The 20,259-nt window shown below is 36.1% G+C and overlaps 2 protein-coding genes across 2 annotated transcripts in view; both read right to left on the reverse strand.

Moving 5' to 3' along the window:
• LOC107104414 (hsp90 co-chaperone Cdc37-like) overlaps positions 1–8,869 on the reverse strand; it is an 11,471-nt gene extending 2,602 nt beyond the window's left edge. Inside the window, exons 1-6 of the mRNA XM_015404409.1 lie at positions 8,590–8,869; positions 4,726–5,022; positions 4,146–4,251; positions 2,064–2,179; positions 1,867–1,989; positions 1,601–1,783 (exon numbers count right to left, since the gene is read on the reverse strand). Of these exons, the coding sequence (XP_015259895.1) occupies positions 1,601–1,783; positions 1,867–1,989; positions 2,064–2,179; positions 4,146–4,251; positions 4,726–5,022; positions 8,590–8,694 (930 nt within the window). The 5' untranslated portion in view covers positions 8,695–8,869. The remainder of the gene's footprint in view (positions 1–1,600; positions 1,784–1,866; positions 1,990–2,063; positions 2,180–4,145; positions 4,252–4,725; positions 5,023–8,589) is intronic.
• Positions 8,870–12,449: 3,580 nt separating this feature from the next.
• The window catches only part of LOC107104411 (intercellular adhesion molecule 1-like), a 10,865-nt gene continuing 3,055 nt past the window's right edge, over positions 12,450–20,259 (reverse strand). The window contains exons 3-6 of the mRNA XM_015404407.1: positions 17,504–17,782; positions 16,988–17,314; positions 14,214–14,468; positions 12,450–14,008 (exon numbers count right to left, since the gene is read on the reverse strand). Coding sequence (XP_015259893.1) covers positions 13,833–14,008; positions 14,214–14,468; positions 16,988–17,314; positions 17,504–17,782 — 1,037 coding nt within the window. The 3' untranslated portion in view covers positions 12,450–13,832. The remainder of the gene's footprint in view (positions 14,009–14,213; positions 14,469–16,987; positions 17,315–17,503; positions 17,783–20,259) is intronic.

Below are 20,259 nucleotides of genomic sequence, written 5' to 3' on the forward strand. Positions count from 1 at the left end.
TTTCTCAGCTGAGAAACCACTAACTTGAACATTAAAAATGGGTGCTAATATTGTAATGTGTAAATAGAGTTCATAGATTTAGCTCATTTCTCTACCCTTGGATTGGTTGTTTACTGTAAGTCTTTGACTGGAATGTGTCAGACTTGGGACTGAAGTCTGGGTACATCATGAATAGCATCTGGCATTAAAACTACAAGCAAAAGATAGGATTTATTGTTTTTTTTTGCAGACTGGTAGTATCTAGATACTAATTGCTTACAATGTCCCTGCATATATATTTAAACCTCTTACTAATTTTAGGTGTTAAAAAGGCCTCATGTGGCTGCCGAAAGGGGTTTCCCAGCATCGCCTGACTTCACATCAGCAGAAAATCTAATCTCTAATTTAAACAGAGGGAGGTCCGTTTTAGAATGGATCCAGGGAGGGACATGTTTAGGAGTTATGGACTCAGCCAGGCTAAATTGCCTTGATGTTGTTAAATGCAGGCATCCAAAGCAAAAAAAAATAAATGTGGTAATGGAGTTTACATTATAAAGTTACCCAACTTAACAATAACTCACTCGTACACAAACATTGAGATTTAAAATAAAAAATCAACTTAAAGTGCTCCAGAGGGGTGTTATATCTTTACATGTTTGCAGTCCAGTGCACCAATAGCGTTAGGATATAAAAATATTTATTAGTGGTTTTTAATTCAGGCTGATAAAAAAAAAAACTAGCAGATTAGGTAATGGATTTACTGATTAAACCCACTGGTTTCTGATCAGTGTCGCCCCTGACTGACGGTGTCAGCCTGGCTGTTTGCCTGGTCTGGAGCAGAAAGGCTGCAGAGAATAAATCATCATGGTAACTTATGCGTTACAGCTTTCATGAAACCAAGTTTAGGCCAATTTCAATTTCAGATTCAAGTTTGTTCAAATACAAAAATTCTGATTATACCATGCATTATCCATCCAATTTCATTTCTTTTTTTTCTTTTTTTTTATTTACATGATCATACATTAATATGAGCAGGACATGGTGAAATGGAGCATCATTCTAATTAGGCCAGAATATCGGAAAAATAAAGACTTAATCTCTTATCTTGGTTTTGTGAAATACGACTCTTGTGTAAAACTAAATAATTAAATATAAACCGAAATGTGCATATTGTACTTCCACAATTATGGAAAAAACCTCTTAAAACCATTCCTACAATTGGACAACAATTTTAGCTCAGTACATTTTGTCAGCTTACACAGAAAAGCATAATCTGAAATGCAACAGAAGCTAAGAAGTACTATAAATCCACCACTCCTATGAAAATCTCATTCAATACTTTAAAAACATGAAATATGATGTACAGGTAAGTTAGACTTTGTAGTATTTAAAAGTCACTTTTATACCAGCAAGTCACTATAAATGTTTGATTCATAAAACATCAAAATCAGAAAAAGCTTTTTAAACGTACAAGAAATTTGTTTGGGTGAAAGCATGCTTCACACAGACAAGCAAACATACAAATGAAAACAACTAAATAATTACATTGAACTTCACTAAGCATTGACAAAATATCCATTCTGAAACACTACAAACCTTGCAGGTTGTGTGTGCAATTTACCTTGGGGAGTGATCCATAGACTTCTATTGGGTCTAAACCCCCTGGGCCCAATCTTTTCTGTCTTTCCTCTTCCTCCAGCTCCTTCATAGCTCCTTCCATACGGGCCTGCGCACACCGGCGGACCCGCTCCTTCAGCAGGTCCAGCTCACGGTCGAAATATTCCTGGTACGGTTTATCTGCAGTCTGTCGAGAGGACGGAACAACTGGAAATAAACAAGCAATCATTTGTTCCTTACAGGGCAGGGGATGTGCAGGCAAAGACAAACCTTTATCTTTGAGAAGAATTGTCTAAAGCAGCCTCTTGGGTCAACTTTCAGAGTCCGAGCTAAATCCAAGATGAACTGCATGACGATGGCTTGGTGTGCAATCTGCTCCATTAGACCATGTTTCTACAAGGACAAGTACGCCTCAGCAGGCTCTGCAAGGCTGAACTGTTATTTATTTACTCTTTAACAGCACTCACCTCATCTATCTCAAAGTCAATACAGAGGACGACAAGGTAATTAGCACTCTCTTCACAGACAAGATGCGGGTTGTCAGACAGATACTTCTGGCTGTCATCCCAACGCCGCAGCATACCTGGTAAAAATACATAAATCCAGCATTAACACAGCAAGTTCAATGTTCTTTGCAAAATAGCTTAAGCTTCGCCAAGCATGGGGGAAAAATATATTTGAGCATTCATTTTAAAGTCACGCCACAAATTCTCAATTAAAAGTAGGTCTGTGTTTGGTTGCACTATTCTAACTGATGAATGCGTTTTGGTCTAAAACTTTCCCCTGTAGATCAGGCTCTAAGTTTAGGATACCGGTAGGTTTCCTGCTTCAGGTGAATCTCTACCAACGTCCAAATGATTTTCGAGTCTGCTAAAGAGGCCAACTCTTTAGCAGCCTCTAATGGGTTTTATTAAACTATTATACTTGTATTTACCGGTATTAATTGTCACATCAACTATGAGGAATGTTCCTGTCCCTGCTGAGAGGACTGGCACTTGTAAACATTGATCTAACTGAATCTTTAACCTGAGATGTAGATTTTTCTAACTCCTCCAGAGATATTGTGCCATCAGCTTCTTAGCTGCTTCTCTGATGACTGTCACAGTTTAGCTGGGATTTTATGTCTAGGTAGGTGTGCTTCTGTTCAAAGTCAGTCTTTTTGTTTAAGAATGATGAATTGAGAAACGCTCATTGAGAAGTCCAAAGTATGTTGCGGTATGTTGTTTCACAAATAAACCCCATTTTCCAACTTGCCCACATCTTTCCTTCTCTCCTGTAAGCTGTTTTCCTCGGCCTACATGATGCAGTTTTGTTTACTCACATTCTCTCATAAACTGCATCGTTTTATTTCAAGTTAATATTATCTAATTATCTTATTCAAAGAGTAAAAATTCTCTTGCCATCAGCAAATCATCTTATTTACCTACTTAAATTAAGGGTAAATAAAATACATTTGTCTACTATTGAAAATATGCATATTTTTCCATCCACTTTATCATTCAGCTCTACTTTGAAATATCACATAATAATACACTAAAGTTTATGTTTGTAGTATGAACCTGTTTGAGGGATGTGAATGGCTATGTGTTATGATTCTGGCCTGTCTGCCTGCTCTGCTCTCCCTGTGAGCAATCAACTCCAGCTGCTGCCTGCTGTGCAATCAGCAGCATGTCTCTCAGCTGTGCTCAAGCAGTTATAAGTTGACAGTGCCAGATAATAGCAAGCAAGCAGTATTCAGCACCTCATGTTACCTGACCAAGCTCTTGACCACGTCTTCGCTTCAAGGATTTTCCCTCTTGCCTAGCCCTCATCGGATTTCTCTAGCTTCTGCACAACAACCCTGTTTCTGCCCCTTCTGCCACCTGCCAAGCCCCCTGATCATTAGCCTGAGTCTAGCTTCCAGGACCTTGATCCTGCCTCTGTGCACCAAGCCACCAAATAACTGTTAAAGGAGCAGTCTGCTCTGTTCAAGCTGCTGATCCTCCTTACTCTGATAATCCCTGGTCCTCGGTGGATGTGCTCCTGAAGTCCTGAGTTCTGAATAAACTGCTCAAGTTCTAATCCTGTGTTCTGGCTGAAAATTTGGGCCTTCTGTCTTGATCCTTACACCATGCAAAAAACAGCATTTTATACAACACACTGAGTCCATCCAATTGGCTAAATATGTATATATTGTACATAGCATGTAAAGCATGAGAGCGAACTTTTCCAACTTTTATATTAGGATGTCTGCGTTGATTTAACTATAAAATAAGTGGTAAAAAGACATATTACGTCAACCTTTTCCTCTAATGTTGACACCATAACAACTGCCAATGATAGACTTAAATCCAATATGTTATCAAGGAGGATTTGAAACACTGTATACAGTAGAATATATACTGTTTCTAACAAATAAAAACTGGAAGGGTGTTCATTTCTCTTAATAAGGAGAATAAAGTGGTTCTCACAGAAATACCTGGAAAGGAGAAAAGTGGGGAGGACAACAACGGGTCACTGAGAACCAGCTAAAAAATTATAAATATATTTTTTATATTTTTCAATCTTACCAAAGTGTTTAATTTCCCTGGCATACTTCTCCACAAACGTCTTGTGCTTCATTACTTTATCCTGCTGTGTTCCTTTTTGAATTTCAGGCTCGATGTTGAGAATGCTCTGGAAAGACAGGACAAAGTCAGCGGAGGATAAACAACAGCCTCCATATACAGCAAATGAAAAAAATCAGCTTTGAAAATAACTAAATGTATACAGATAACTTAAATATAATTTCCAGCTGAAGAGATTTTCCCACTTCTCTGGGAGCAGGGTATGAGGTGTTTAGGGCAGTCTGTTTGTGATATTCACTCCTCTACTTAGAACATCACCAAACAGCAATCACAGCAGCATGAGCCGACCATTAACTTTGCAAAAAGATGTTTATAGTCCCCCAAATTAACAACATTTAGATCATTCCAGCTGAGGCATAAGGTCTGAGTCAAGGGATTTTACAAAAAAGATGAAAGAAACTTTAACCACTATTATAAAAATTAACATTATACCAAACGACACAAGGTAGTCTTATATAGTTGATAAAGAATTTGTGGAACTTGTTTAGAAAATGCATGTCCAACTTGGTGCATCTTCATTTACCTTGCTGAAGCCTTCTCTGCTGATAGTATCCACATTCCAGGGCAGTTTCTTCTCATCACGCCGATGTTTTTCCAGGAGTCCTAGAAAGGACTTTTCATCCTTCTCAAGTTTCTTTACCTCAGCCTGGACTTTCTTTAACTCAGTCTCTCGCTCCTCATCCTCCGCTCCCTCTTTTCTCTGATCTTCCAGGTACTGGAGTCGTCCCTGCGTTTCTTTCAGCAGCCTTTGGCATTCGGTTAAGTTATTTTCCAGATCTTCACCCCTCTGCTGAAACTCAGCCATCTTCCCTAGCCTGGCCTTTTGTAGCACAAAGTTGAAAACAAATGGACAAGGATAATAACAAGACACGTGGAAAAGCATGTGATTAAGAATATCAAAATATAGCAGAGGGAAGGAAAAATAGAAAATAGTGAAAATAGATAGAAACATATGGAAATAAAAATAGAATAAAGTACCAAAAAGTTTTTTTTTTTATTTCAATGATGCTGTAGAGATACAAAATATAGAGGGTATTACAATATACCGGTAATAGTTTTAGGGGTTGAACATCTAACAGTTACAGTGAAATCTAAAGTACAAATGCAGTCCACACCCACCATTAACCTTGTGTTTCAGCTACATGAACAGATTTGATTTTTCTCTGCTTGACTTGTGCTATCTGGACTTTCCCACATCTAAGAAAGTTATTAGGGATCGGAGGATGTGAAATGTATTAAAATATTGGTGTGCCTTTAAGGTACTTTGGTCAACATTTTTTTTGAATGTGTTACATAAATTTTACATTTGAAGAGATGGTAAAACAAGGAGGGCAACAAAGACCAGGAACATTTGGGGAATACCAGAGATACTATTATACACTTTCCCACCGAGTCCTGTGTTAGCAAAGCTTTTTTAGACAGTCAAAGTTACTCAGATCCAGGGTTGACTAAAGAAGCATGATCATTGGTGTTGCAAATGCTGTCCTACATTTGCACCCATTAGCCGCCTTTCCTAAGTTTGCTTAGAGCAGGATTCTGTTTACATTTCCAAGTAGTGTTTAAATTTGTGAGCTCCCAGTCATTTGTTTTACTTACTTTAGCATTACTTTAGCATCTAAAATATTAAAGGTTGACACACATTTTTGCAAGCTCAAACCCTCCTGTATGAGGGAAAGAGAAAAGAAAAGGGGAAAATAAGAAACAAGAAGAACGGTACACTGCAAAAAAGTTGTAATCTAAGTAAGTCAATATTTCTTAAAATAAGTGTATTTTTTCTTGGATTGAGGAGGTGAGACACTTTGCCAATTCAATAAGACAATTTACATTTAAAATAAGAAAAAAAACAACTGCAGTCTCCTATTTCAAAAACAATAAAGGGAAGGAGGAAATGAAGGAAGTAAGGAAGGAAGGACGGAACGAGTGAATGAAGGAAAGAAGGAACGAACGGATGAATGAACGAAGTGGGAAGGAAGGAATGAGTTACAAAGAATTGTTTACGTCTAGTTACAGATGATGTATGAGATCTTTGACTCATTTACTTGTAAATAAGTTCAGATGTTTATTTTATTTCACGTTGTGCAGAGACCTACCAGCATCTATACCTGGAGAATTAGATTGGACGAAAATACAAAATCTATGCAAAAAGAAACATGGCCAAGATGCATACCCAGGTCCTTCAGCAGGAAGGAAGGAAGGAACGAACGAATAAACGAACGAACAAACAAACAAACAAAAGAAGGATGGAATGAAGGAAGCAAGGAATGAAGGGTGGAATGAAGGAAGCAAGGAATGAAGGGTGGAAGGAACAAACTAACTAACGAAGGAACGAACAAAGGAATAAACATAATGGACTATTAGGGAGGAAGGAAGGTAACAATGACATTATGGGCATTATAAGAACAAGAAATTAAGAAAAGGTTGAAGGGAGAATATGAGGATGAAAAGATTCATGCTGCAGAGAATGAAAGAAGACATGGGGGTAGGACACAAATGACGAGGAAACAGGGAAGGTATGATGTGAAGGACTGAAGGAACAGAGAAGGAATCATGAAAGGAATGATAGGGTGACATCCCAATGTAAGGACAGAAAGAGGGAAAGAAGGAAGAACTTAAAGTAGGAAAGGAGGGAGGACATGTTTAAGGAAAGAACAACACAAAGAAGGAATAAATTAAGGAATGAAAGAAAGTAGGGCACAATGATGGAAGAACAAATGGAAGACACAAAGCAGCAAATGAGTGAGGTCATAAGGAGAGAAGAAAAGGAATGATATTTATTTCTTATATTTTTCTAGAATTAGTGGTGACCCTGCCGAAAGTATTTTGGATGTGAGTTTTAATCTATTTTAGGCATGTAGTTCAGTTTTAAATTTAAATATTTTGGCTTAGAAACATGCAAACGGAACCTGACAAGCAGGTCCGCCCCTCTTTAGGTTCAATATTGCATGTTTCTATGCCAAAACACTATATGTTTTGCTATATGTTCCACTCTATAAAGCCTTGAAATCAACGCTATTTCTGACATTTTGAATTGAAAAAGCCTTCTGGATGGGAAGCGAAATGTCTTTAAACTTGGAAACCAAGCCCAGTGGATTGTTTTCATTTTTTTTTTTTCTTTACTTTTTTGAAATGACTATGACCTGGATGACTGAGAATCTTCACCAGCATACAGCATGTGCAGAATACAGGGTTATGGTGGAAAAGTGTTAGTTTTCATTCCAGCTTCCTTCTACGTCATTATATCCCTTTGTAAGGCACTAACACACATTGCCTTAAGACCTGTATATTGGTGTATTAATGTGTATGTTTGTGACTGTCATTTACTATATAACTTAAACCAGAGGTCTTCAACAGGGGGTCTGCAAACCCTAGGGGGTCCACAGAGGTACTGCATGGGTGTTTTTTTTAATATTCCCCCGTGAATGGAAATGTCTTTAAATACACATTAACATGAATTCAACACACTGAAGGAAACAGATAAATGGAGACAGAAGATGTCTTTATCACCAATGCACACATTCAGCGACACACAGGGCTGGGCACCGTTTCATTCACAACACCTGTCCCATTAACAAGGAATCAGAATCAAAAAAATACTTTAATAATCCCAGGGTGAAATTACTTTTGTTACATTACTCCATATATAATAGAGTGACTATAGGACCAGTTTGATATAACATAATTAAGTATAATATATATAGTTAGGGGGTCCCCGCTCCATCTCGCCATCAGTTTGTGGCTCCTTGGCCTGGAAAATGTTGAAGATCCCTGGTTTAAACTATGAAAAAAAATTTGTTCAAAGATGGAGGACTGAACATAAGGTCAATCTGATCAGTTTTTCATTATTCTAAGGTTCTAAAGTTCAGCTTTTTGTGTTATCCTAGATAATAATTTAAACTTTTTCTTTCTGTATCTTATTGTAATGCGTTTCCAAAAAAATATAAATAAGCTTGGCTCCATGTTGTTGGAAAAAAAAACAAGTCTTGCTTGAATAACTGCTTCAGTGTTGCTGACATGTATTAATAGTTGTATATATATTTTTATCTTGTTGTGGGAATTGTCTTGAAGAACCTTACATAGTTCTAATAATAATAATGTATAGTTGTATTTAATAATATTTTTTGTTGCGTTTTACAGATTTCAAGATCAACCAAACAATTGATTTCATACAAAATATTGAACGTGTTTTCTTAAGAGTTAATTTAATTGGTTCATTTCCTTTTTTTGAGCCCTATCTGACAGGTTAAGCAGTCTCCTGAGAGGATTCAGCCTCATCTGAACCGCTTACAGATCCCAGCATAACACCAGTTCACCAAACAACACTCTACATGTAACATCTGTTATCTACACTCTAACAGGGATTCCCACTGCTACAAGTGTTTCTGCTGACCCGGTGTCTCATTCTGAACAAGCTCGGTGTGTCCACGAAAGGACTGGTGACGTCTTCATCGTCGGAGACATAGATGTGGTCCCACACACTGTAGTCAATGCTCATCTTTCCAGAATTTCTGACTTTCAAAATCAACCCAAAGAAAAACAGGAGCCAGAACCACTACTGTGAATCAGAACAGCTTCGTCTAAAGCAACTACTGATTACGTAGCAGCTCACTTAAGCTGCTTAGCGGCAGAACACCAAATCGATCGAGTTCAAAACATCCCCAATAGGAATCTTGTTAGTGGAATCACTGCGCGCACCGCGGCGGGTCTCGTTTTTTTCTTCTTCTTCTTCGTTATCTTGTTTTGCTTCTTCGTGTCCTACTGTAAATTACGTGTGGTTGACAAGTAAGGTTGGCACATTACCGTCACCAACTGGCAAAGTTCAGAACTTCAAGGATAGGTCAAAAATATATACCTGAATTGATACATTGATTGAGAATGTACCAAAGGAAGAGAAAGGTACATGGGGTTACAGTATATACAGTGCGTACACAGCTTTTTTGTTTTTGTTGATAGTAGGATTATATACAGGGTTGTTGCACAGGGTGTTTACATGGGTATTTATATAGATAGATATTTTTATATATAAGAGTTTATATAATATATATATATATAAATGTATATATAAGTTGTCTGATGGGCCCTAACCCAGCAGACAACAGCTGCTCCCTCCAAAGGACCTCAGCCTCCTCAGGAGGTGTTGGTCCAGGTGCAGAATTGAATACATTGATTAAAGAAATTCTCCTAAATGGGCTAGCACACACAATAAATTGCAATATTAATAGATGTAATATCGAGTTTTTATATTATTTTTGGTTTTGGTTTTCAAAGCATTAGTTAAGAATGTATCTTAGCATGATTTTTTAACAATGTTGATTAAAATGTTTTACAGTCTCTTCCTGAATGAATACTGAAAAACAGTATTTCAAATGTTTTAGTTTTTCCTCTTCTGAAGACTGTGCTGTTATATCAGGTGTGACCAAATCTAAATCTTAATATTATTATATCTTCTCTTCTGCTCCCCCCCCCCCCACCTAACATTTCACCAGCCTTCCTCTGTTTCTTTGCTAACCCACTTTCTTTTCCTTTTTCTTCCATGTTATTCTGCCATATTTCCTTTACCAGTTTTTGTTGTGCTTTCATTTTCTTATCTATTCAATTACATTTCCTCATTGATTTTATCATCTTATGTAGCTTCCTTTGCCATTTTGTCTGCTGGCTCATTTCCATGTATCCCAATTTGTGCTGGTATACACAAAAAATACTACAATACTACTATCAGCTCCATTCTTTGTAGTCTATATAATGTCTGCTAAATCTCTAGAAGAATATCTGGTCTACTCTCTGAATTCTTCATCTTCAACTTGTATCACAATATCAAGTTATGGTGCATAACGCTATCTATATTATGTGCATGGCGATACCAAACTATGTGAAATATAATATAAAATCTGCTATGGTTCCATATATACTTCTGTATTCCAACTCGACTATGATTAAAAGATTTTTTTTTAGATGAAAATTATTTCTAACATGTCTCATTGCTAAACTAAAAGCTATTTTTTTGCTTCTTTATGCGTCCTATTTGGCACAGATAGAATGTTAGATTAATGTTTCACAAAGGGTTGTTTCAATCAAGGACATAAAACATGTGGTATTTGCCAATTGGGAGCTCTTCTGTTGTGTTAAAAAGGAGAAAACTTACCTTGAACATAGTTATTTGTGAACACTACTTCTATTTTGACTATTGACATCAGATTTAATCAGTCATCTTTCAATTCAACAGAATCTGCTCTTGAAGTGGTCTGACACACAATGTCTACACAGTTGTAATTTTGATCCTTTTCTGTAAAGTTAAAACTTTCATTTTGCTGAGATTAGCTTATTTCATAAAAACTTAAATGAATGAACTCGTTCCTCCAGATTACATTATTATTATTTGGTCAATGTTTTAAGATAGAAAAAATACTAGAATCTGCTTTCCTGAGTGACAACCTAATGTAGGCATGATAAAAGCACTCATATCTGTATTTTAGGAGTCAAATTAGCGTGCAATGGAATGCTGAAGGTAGAATAGGGAAAGAGGCACGTAATTAATGATTGGCCTAACAGCCAGCACATACCAAAGCAATTCATTGTCTCTAGCTGGACTCAACAAGCCTAATTTTACTTTTTTTATTCACTGACATTCATGGGTCACAGATTTTTTACTTAGTTCCATGTTGAAACTTTGATCTTTAACTGCCGAAAAGATCAAATCTTTCCCAACTTATATGACAGATATCTATCAGCCAATAAACGCTGTTCTCCAGTCCATTGTTTATTTATAATTTTGCATTACCGTTTTGATGAAAAAGGATTGAAGCTCACTGTCATGAATACCAAAAAAATAGGCTTTCTGAAAAGATGAGTTTGTACGCTTACAGGTGGAATAGGAACTTTGAATATTTTAGCAGTCTATATCATGTTCCTCTTCAAATCATAGGGATAAATCAATGTACCAGCAAGGTTTTACGCTATTTATTCCAATTAATATTGGGCAATATTAACTGTGAATGTGGAAACATTTGCTTTTCAATTGTCAAAGTTACACATAGGGAAATTAATATATCAGCTGTCCGAAATATCCTGTTCAACCTAATTTAACTTTGGTAAAAAATTAGCAAATGTCTTCAAATCCACAGGAGTTATGGGCCATAATTAGTGGAGCAAGCAATACAAGCAACTTGCTAGTAAATTAATCTATTCCCATGTTATAAGGGGGGACAGGAAATTTATAAACAGGATTTCTTGCCCATAATGAGAGGAATAAATACTGTAAAAGACCAGCAGGTAAGATATTTTGTCCTCATGTTATAAAAGAGGCAGCTAAAATATCCAGTGTGAGTTAATTATCACAACAAAATGAGGAATGTTTTACAAAAGATTTAGCTCACATTTATGAAAAGTTAGGTTGATAACAATTGTAGCACTTGGTACATTTTTCTAATGACTCAGTGTCTTGCAAGTCTGAATGTGAGCTGTAAGTGACATAAACAGGAAGTTTAGCTTAGAAAATAAACAACTGAATGGACAGAGAACACCCAAGTGTTCAAAAATTAACTACAAGGACTAAATCATGTCCCAGATCTTGCTAACTTCAAAGAGGTCAAGGACCTCCTGTCCTCCCACGTTCCAAAGCATGATATGCAGGGGAACCAATTAACCAATGATAGCGACACACACCATTTAGAAGAATGGGACTAAACCCTATGCTTTAAATCTCAAATGTTGATTTTGCTGCAGCAAGAAAGGGGGATTTTGGCTAGAGGCAAGAAAATTTCCACAAGGGGATCTTAGAATATGTGTTTTTTTTAAAGTAATATTGTATATGAATTTCCTTCTATATAAGCCTCATTTAAACAGTAGAGGCACAAACTTCCTAACAATTCATATTAAGTACTTCAGAATAGCAGTGGCCCACACGTACACAAACATCCCATCTGACCTCATTCCAGCAGAGTTGTCTTGCTGAGCAGGGAGTAAAGTAGGAAGGAGGGGGGTTTAACATTTCTTTGGAAATCTAACCTTGATCCATCCTCTGTACATTCCGTTTGTAAAATTCCCCTCAGTTTCAAAGGAATTTGGCTGGTAGTCAAATGGAAAATGTGTTGATCATTTCTTAGTCATCCAGCATGTTTTTCATACTAAAACATGCGCATGTCTTTGAGTCACTACTTGCTCAGATTATAATTTGAAAACCTTTTTTTTTTTTTTTTTAAAAAACAAGATTACTTAAACAGTAAGGAGAATGAAGTATGTCTTTAGAAGAATTTTTTACTTTATTTACAGTTTAAAAATAGATAATAAAAAAAGCTTATTGTCTTTATTCAACAATATTCCATCTTTTCCAAAAGTAACTTTGCCTATGATGTGTCTGTACCTTTAAAATTCATGTCTTCAAAACTGTTCCATAGAGTCAAATTCTATTAGACATTTCTAAATGACTATGAATGTTTAACTTTACAGCTGAGTCAAAAAGAGTTAAATGAATAGAACTAAAGATAACTTCACAAAGGTGTCACTGACAGCAAATATTTCCAAATATGCAGAATTTTCATTATTCATAGGAAACACAGATCATGAGTGGCATGAAAATCTTGGAGAAACACTGAAATCTTAGCTTCATTACATTCTACAGAGTCAAGTTAAATACAAGCGTGGTAAATTAACTGTGCTTCTGAACAGGTCAGTGTGTGTGGGGGGAGGAGGTTGCCACTGTGTACACTATCCATTATTTTTGCCTTCATTATTGACTCTCTCCTTGCCTGAAACTTCACTGAAACACTTTTTTTTTTTAAAAACATAACAGAATAGATTAAAGAGTGATACTAAAACCATCTGAACTTCATATGCTTTTCATTGTAACTGGTCAACATTTTGATACAGAAAAAATGTGAGAATGTGGAAGTTTAGCAGAGATGGGTGACATATTCCCAGCGTAATCCATTAAGTCACTTCTAATGTCGCTTTCTGACGACAACATACACATAAATAAAAGCACATATGTGGAGCAAAAGCAAGTTTTGTAGTGCTTTAAGGGGAGTTGTATTTAAAAGTCTTGGTCTAAAGCCAGATGTTGGTAATCCAGGTCCATAATGTAAATCCCCTGCCTAGTTCTACTTCATCCTGTTCACTTTTGCTGTACCTAGATATTCCAACTACTTTTAAAAGGAAATTTTTAAATAAAACATTCACAGTTGTTATGCCTCTAATAACTAAAATGGGAAAATATGCAGATGATACATACTTTTCTGGATTTAACTGCAATAAAATAATTTTTAAAAGAGCACATATAAACAGATGTAACCAGTATCTATAACAAACACTTTAGAAAAGGCATTTGCAATTCGTTTTTACAATTCATAACAGTTTTACCACAGTTTGTCTCTTTATCTAAAATCACAAAGAAATTAAATGAGAAAGACTAAATAATTACAGTCCATTCCAGCCTTAGTGGATTTCAGATGCAAAGAGTTCATGTTCCTTTCTTACAAGACTTTAACCATCTAGAAAGAATTGAAAACTTCCATAAAGAGGAACACCTTTTGTCCATGATTGGAAATTAAGAGATCCTGTAGCAAGATGAACTTGGCGCAGGTTCACTGTAGCTGTCTTCAAAACCTCAGCTTTAGAAGGTCCATCAAGTGATTTTATTTAAGCACTCAGAGGAATAGCAGTGTGATGTACTGTACCCAAACGGAAAACATCCTTTAGCTGGTACTTTCCCATTTTATTGTGTTTATAGTAAAAAAAATAGAAGATTGCTAAGATGGTCAAAAGCAGAGCCACAGCAACTACTGTAGCAATTATAATGTATAGCCAGATGTTTTCTACAAAAAAAAAGAAGAGAAAATGGAAAAAGCATTAAAAATCAGAGATTGAAAATTCAAGAAAATTGAGTGCCTCATTTACCAGAATTAGACTTTAGCTTTCAGTACCTCACATCATAATTAACAGTACAAACAACAACAACACAAAGTAAAATAAAACAAATGCACATATTCTTTTGTGACTAATTAAAGAGAGAGTACTCACTTTGGACTTGTACATTAAATTTGACGTGGATAGTTTTCAGTTTGCTGCTAACAGTGCAGACATACTCTCCTTCATCCTGATAATCCACTGACTGAACGGTGAGACTGGTCCCACTGTGGTAACCCTTATTGGACGGCAACGTCCAGCTGTACGAAGGTTCAGGGTTGCCCTCAGCCAAGCAGGTCAGATTGAGAGTGTTTCCTCTTGTGATGGTGATTGGATCTGGATCAGCTGAAACCTTCAGCTCAGGCCCATCTGTGTATGCAGCAAAGAGGGAAACGAGGTATAATAATTGAAATCAACCAACGATGTGAAGAAAGACCAAACTTCACTAACAGGCCAAGTTTAACATTTCAAGGAGCATACATGACCTCATGATTCACTGTATTGTATTTCTTTAAATACATATGCTTCAAATAAAGTATAGCTATAATTTATTTCTAAGCACAGATTGGTTCATTTATATAGCGCAAATTTACAACACACACCATCTAAAGGAACTTTAGAGGCAAAGTGTAGAGTGGTTATAAATGTTTCTATCTAAGGAAACCCAGATAATTGCATAAAGTCATTGGGCCTCATGCAGGAACTGTTCTTATAAACAAATATGTTCTTAAATCGTTCGTAAGAGTGATTTAGGAGAAAATGCAGCATTAACCATTTTTCTCCTATTTCTAATCTTCTCTTGATTAGGAACAACTTTTTTAGAGTGCTCCAGACTTAACGTAGGAGACAATTAGTCAGCTTCTATCCAAACCTAGGTTTTTACTAAATGACTACATTTGTTGTTATTTAAAAGCAATTGTCAGTTATATAGACTACATCATTATATATTATGCACCTTTGCAATTATAAATGAGATTTGTATTTGCTGATGACAGAACTATCGGTCACTACAGCTGCAATTGGCATGTCTGTATCCAGGAGACACTGAAATAATTTGTTGTCATTTTGTTAAAAGAAAGAACTGTCAGAGATCATGCTACTGAAATTACATCTGGAACAGAAAATTGATAGAAAGGTTGGAAAAACACCTCTAACAGTAACATTTGCATTCATTCCACTCCATGGCAGCTCCTTGTCTTTGTCATTACACTAAATGTGGGATGTTCGGGTTTTGGTCTGTCTGAAAGGAAGCTATAGAATTTTTTTTTTCTATAATTTCTTATCAGCTTCACCTAGACCACCTGCAATGTCCCTCATCCAACTTCAGCCAATCATCTCGGGGCCACACCTCCACCGATTTATTTAGCTCCTGGCCTAGCTTCTCTCTCCTGCACTCACTTTCACCCACCTCCACCCTATTTCCTCCCTCATCCTCAGTCCCAATCACCCTCTGGCTTATTCCACCACTAGTGTCTGGACCCTGGGGGATGACTATTCTAATCCTTTTCCTAGGTTACTCATCCTAGCGAATGTTGATTCACAGCATCATCAAAGTCTTCTGCCTGGGCCTGAGCGCTAAAAAACTAATATCATTCAAGTAAATATCTATATGTCTGCTTCTGTATCCTTGAACCCCAGTCGGTCTCGGAGGAGTCTTCTTGTTAAAAGGGAGTTTTTCCTCTCCACTGTCACTACATGCATGCTTGGTGGGAGGTATTAGAGAGTCACAACGAGCCCATGCAATCAGCTAGTTTGCCATAGATAGAACAAATTTGACCAATCTGTCTGTATTAACGGTATAAATAAATTAAATTAAATTGAGTAAAAGTTTTATAATTGCACCTTTTTTCTGTGTGAGTATCTCCAGGTTAAATTCATCAGATTAGAGTTTCACCGTTAACATCTAACCCTCTATATAGACAATTGTACTGGCAGCATTTAATATGCTAATATTTGGGCATTAATGTTGTAAATTATTAGCTATGATATTTTTTTAGCTGTTCTCTTGTTAATTAAATTTTTTCTATTCAATTTAGTTTATTCATATAGCACCAATTCACAACACATGTCATCTCAAGGCACTTTACAGTTCACCACATCATACAGTCAAATTGATTCAAAGTTTTCTATCTAAGGAAAACCAGTTGATTGCATCGACTCATTGACTCGAAGGCAATCCCTCACTTCTATTCATGTTGGTGATGAATAGAATGTGTAACCATTAACAGTTATCTTTAAAAAAAAAACATATATAGCTGCAGGGGCTAAATAAAAACACACAAATGATTTAATAATAATTAATTTGCTAGCCAACTGTGCAACATCAATACAGCTTTAAAACATAAAATTCAGTCATTGACAGATTAACAAAGTTTAGTTTTACATCGGAATGACCAAAAACAGACGTTACCTGTTATTTACAGTCACTATCTAAAGAATTCACATGCGACATTGTTAAAAAACTGCATGGTTAGAAAAGAACATCTTCTTGGTCTAAAATCAACTTCAATGCAACATCAGAATCATATATAACACAACAGGCTGATGGTTATATTAAACAGATAGCGGTAGCTAGCAGTGTTACAATGGATCACATTGACTTTGTTCTGTAGTATGACAAAACGTAATAATTTAGATACTTGGTTTACCCTTATAACTATTGTGTTTTTTGGAAATAGAACACACATGAAGAACAATTTGAATGAATTTAAAACAATTCATTTGAACTAAAATCTAATTTGAAGTGTTTGTATAGAACTTTATGAGGAAAAAACATTTGTTTTTTTTATCTGTATATTAAATTTCATTTAGTTAATCAAGTTACTGAAATAAGTTAACTTTTCATTCAAATGCTCAAATCTACACTAAGTATGAGTGTTTATACTTACAGTGAACTGTAGCAGTGAGATTGTTTGATTTCACCGCTGGCGGAGGCTGTGGTCCTTCAGGTCCCAATTCCAGCTTTGCATCACACCAGAACTGGGCTCCATTATGTTCTTTACTGGTGTTGAAACTCAAAGTAAAGAGCTTATTTACTGGGGGTTTCTGGGTACTGTCACCACGCATGCTACCCAGCTGTGTATTTCCTTTGTAAAAGGTCACAACTAGTTTTTCAATGGGAGCTACCTCCTGCACAGAGCACTGCAGGATGTACTCTGTATGCTCGGTCAGAGGTCCACTTTGATTTAAGCTGATGGAAACACTTTTTGGAGGCTCTGGAGAGAAGATATTAAAATAAATCAAATGTGATGCAATGTTGAAATAAAATTATTATTGCTAGTATTATTATTATTGTTATATATCTGCCAGCAACAGCAAAAAAAAAAAAAAAAAACGTAATCCACACATAAAGCAATAAAAATGTGACAAAGCAGATTTGAAAAATCACTTGGACATATACTCACGGTACACAGTAAGAGACAGGCGGCTGCAACACTGTTTATCATTCTTGTCAGTATAGTAGCATTTTGGTTCACTGTCCCATGCTGTAAGACGGCCTACAGTCCAATTCACTATGGTTCCATTTATTAAGCGTTCTCCCTCAGATACCTCCATAGCAATAACGCTCTCATCAACAGGAAGACAGTCCCTTTGACAAGCCACACATGTGGCAGAGGCTGGATCACCGTACTTCACCACCAGTCTAGATGGAGTCAACACAGGTTTATCTGGACAGCTGGTACCTGAAAGAAACAGAGTAAATAATAGTATATTTCAGTCTTTCCACACATACCCTCAATGACTCAGAAGATAAACAATATATTTTGTAAACATATTCTGGCGTAGCCTAAACCTGTAGGAGATTTTAAGTTTTTTTTATATATATATATCAGTATTGAAGGTTTTACATCTGTTACTTTATTTTCTTTATCTTTAACTGTGCTAATTACATTCACTACTATCAGTGCATGTAGTTGTTCTTACTTAATGTTCTAATTAAAAAAATGAATAAGGAACTCCTTCCATCTACCAAATGCTATTTAGTTTTCTATTTTGTTAACTGTAGCACAAGGTTGTTTGAAATAACCTTTAGTTATTCACCCATTTTGTTTTACTTTGAACAGTTTAAATTATTTATTTTTTTACCACCTGGGTTGTTTTCCTTGATGTTTTCAGCTTGTCTGATGTTGGTGTTAGTAGAGGAGCAATTTTCTCCCTTATCAATATACTTCCTAATTGTAGGAGCCTGAATTTATACTTTGCGATTTTCTTGGTATGCATTGTGGTTAATGTTTTGAGTTTAGTTTTTCTTGCTAAATTAACTTTTCTTGAAATTATTAAATATTATTGGTAGTTCATATTAATTTGGGCAATTTGCATATTTAGCAATTGTGGTTATTTTGTTGGGATTTTCATTAGTTCTTTGGTTTAAGGATGCATACGTGTCACTTTTTAAGGATGATGCATCATGGGAGTTTCGTTGTTGTTCATTTGGCTCTCACAGAGTGGAGCCATATGATTTTTTGACCTCTGTCGCCCTTATTTTTTGTATGTATGTTTGGCATCTCTTTATCCTATCTACTCACTAAAACATTTTTAAATGCAACAACGTCTCAGTGGATTGCTTAGATGAATCTTCTGGAAAACTTGTCTTTGGAAATGTTAAGGGCGCAGCGCGTCAGACCAGCTTCACTTATTTTTGAAGCCTGAAATTATGTTAAACACAAAAGTTGCAGAACCATACCTCTGTTCTAGAAAATATCCATTGCCTAATTTCCTCAAAGAAATTAATTGAAAAATATTTGATCTAATCATCTGCTATCATATCTGTGAAGATCAGTCATCCAGGTCACTGTCAAACTTGAAATGTGTCCACTAATGACCATTAACACCCCTCATTTGTCCTTTTAGGCCAATCCAGTGGGAGGGAATAAAGTCACCTTTTGTCACCCCTAATTCCTTGTTAGATCTACAGTATATTAATCGCACTAATCAGAACTGAAGAACCCTCTTGGATGAGAGGCGAAACTTCTTCTAAAAAACTTCACGTCCAGTTGCCTAGACAAGAGTCAAGAGTTGTCAGTAGGTTAGTCAGCTGCCTCTGTATGAGCCTCTTAACTGTAAGAAAATACAATGCACAGCTTGAGTTTATCTGTTTACATTTTTGTTAAATCAGCTAATAAAATACAACACATCTATGCTTTTATTAACATTTCTATTTAATTCTGAGATGGTCAGAGAGTTACACTGGAAATGACTAAATGGAACAGGCTGGGATTTCTTTCCACAAGTCTTCGTTGAACTTCCACATTTTCACTTCCTGTCTGCATCAAAGGGCAGAACACAACTAACAAAAACTATGTGCAGTTTATTTAGTAAGGGTATGGTCCTTTAATTTATTCTGGTATGTTTAAAGCAAGGAAATAAAAAAGTAAATGAAAAGCACATACAGAAATAGATTTAAGAGTGCACACTGACATACTTAACACATTAATCACTAGTCACGCTTTGACTTTACTTGCAACTCTTTTGCAAACTAGGAGCCAGTTTTTCCCTCAAAGGTTACTCTGGTTACATGTTTCTCCAAATAGGTTACAACATTCACAAACAGTCCTGGTACAAAATTGTGAAAAATGTGCATATTTTCATGAAATGCCTGATACGATTACACTTGAGGGCTTATATAGCAAGGAGTTTTAAAGGTTTTAAAGAGTTTGTTTTTTTTTTAAACAGGTTAGTGTTGTTTAATGGGGTATATGTGCAGCATAATTTAGTAGTTTAATGGAAGTGAAAGCTTAACCTGTTGAAAAGAAGCTTACTTTCACTTTCAAATCTGCTGCATACATAAATGGGGGGACTCTTCAGGACATGGAAAATCCCAGAGGCTAAACATCATGGGCGGTTCTAGACAGGGGCCAACCAGTGCCCCTGTGGATCATGTCCTGGCCCCTGTTATGGCCCCTGCACTGGAGCACACATGGTTTCTGATAGGTCCTTTGGATCTATTTCCTTTTTCTTTTCTTTTTTTTTCTTCTGTTTTATTAATTATTTAAAAACAATACAGTGATAGCTTCAATGGTATTGAGACAGGATCGTAGTTTTTTCTGCTAAATGTTTTTTTCAAAAGAAATTTTTTTTAAAAGTCAAATTTTTACCGCTGTATTTATCAGTTTTTCTTGAGTTCTAATTCTGATTTTATAGAAAACTGTAATATTAACTT

The sequence above is a fragment of the Cyprinodon variegatus genome, unplaced genomic scaffold, assembly GCF_000732505.1.
Source record: "Cyprinodon variegatus isolate N-32 unplaced genomic scaffold, C_variegatus-1.0 Scaffold1729, whole genome shotgun sequence".
Taxonomy (NCBI): Eukaryota; Metazoa; Chordata; class Actinopteri; order Cyprinodontiformes; family Cyprinodontidae; genus Cyprinodon; species Cyprinodon variegatus.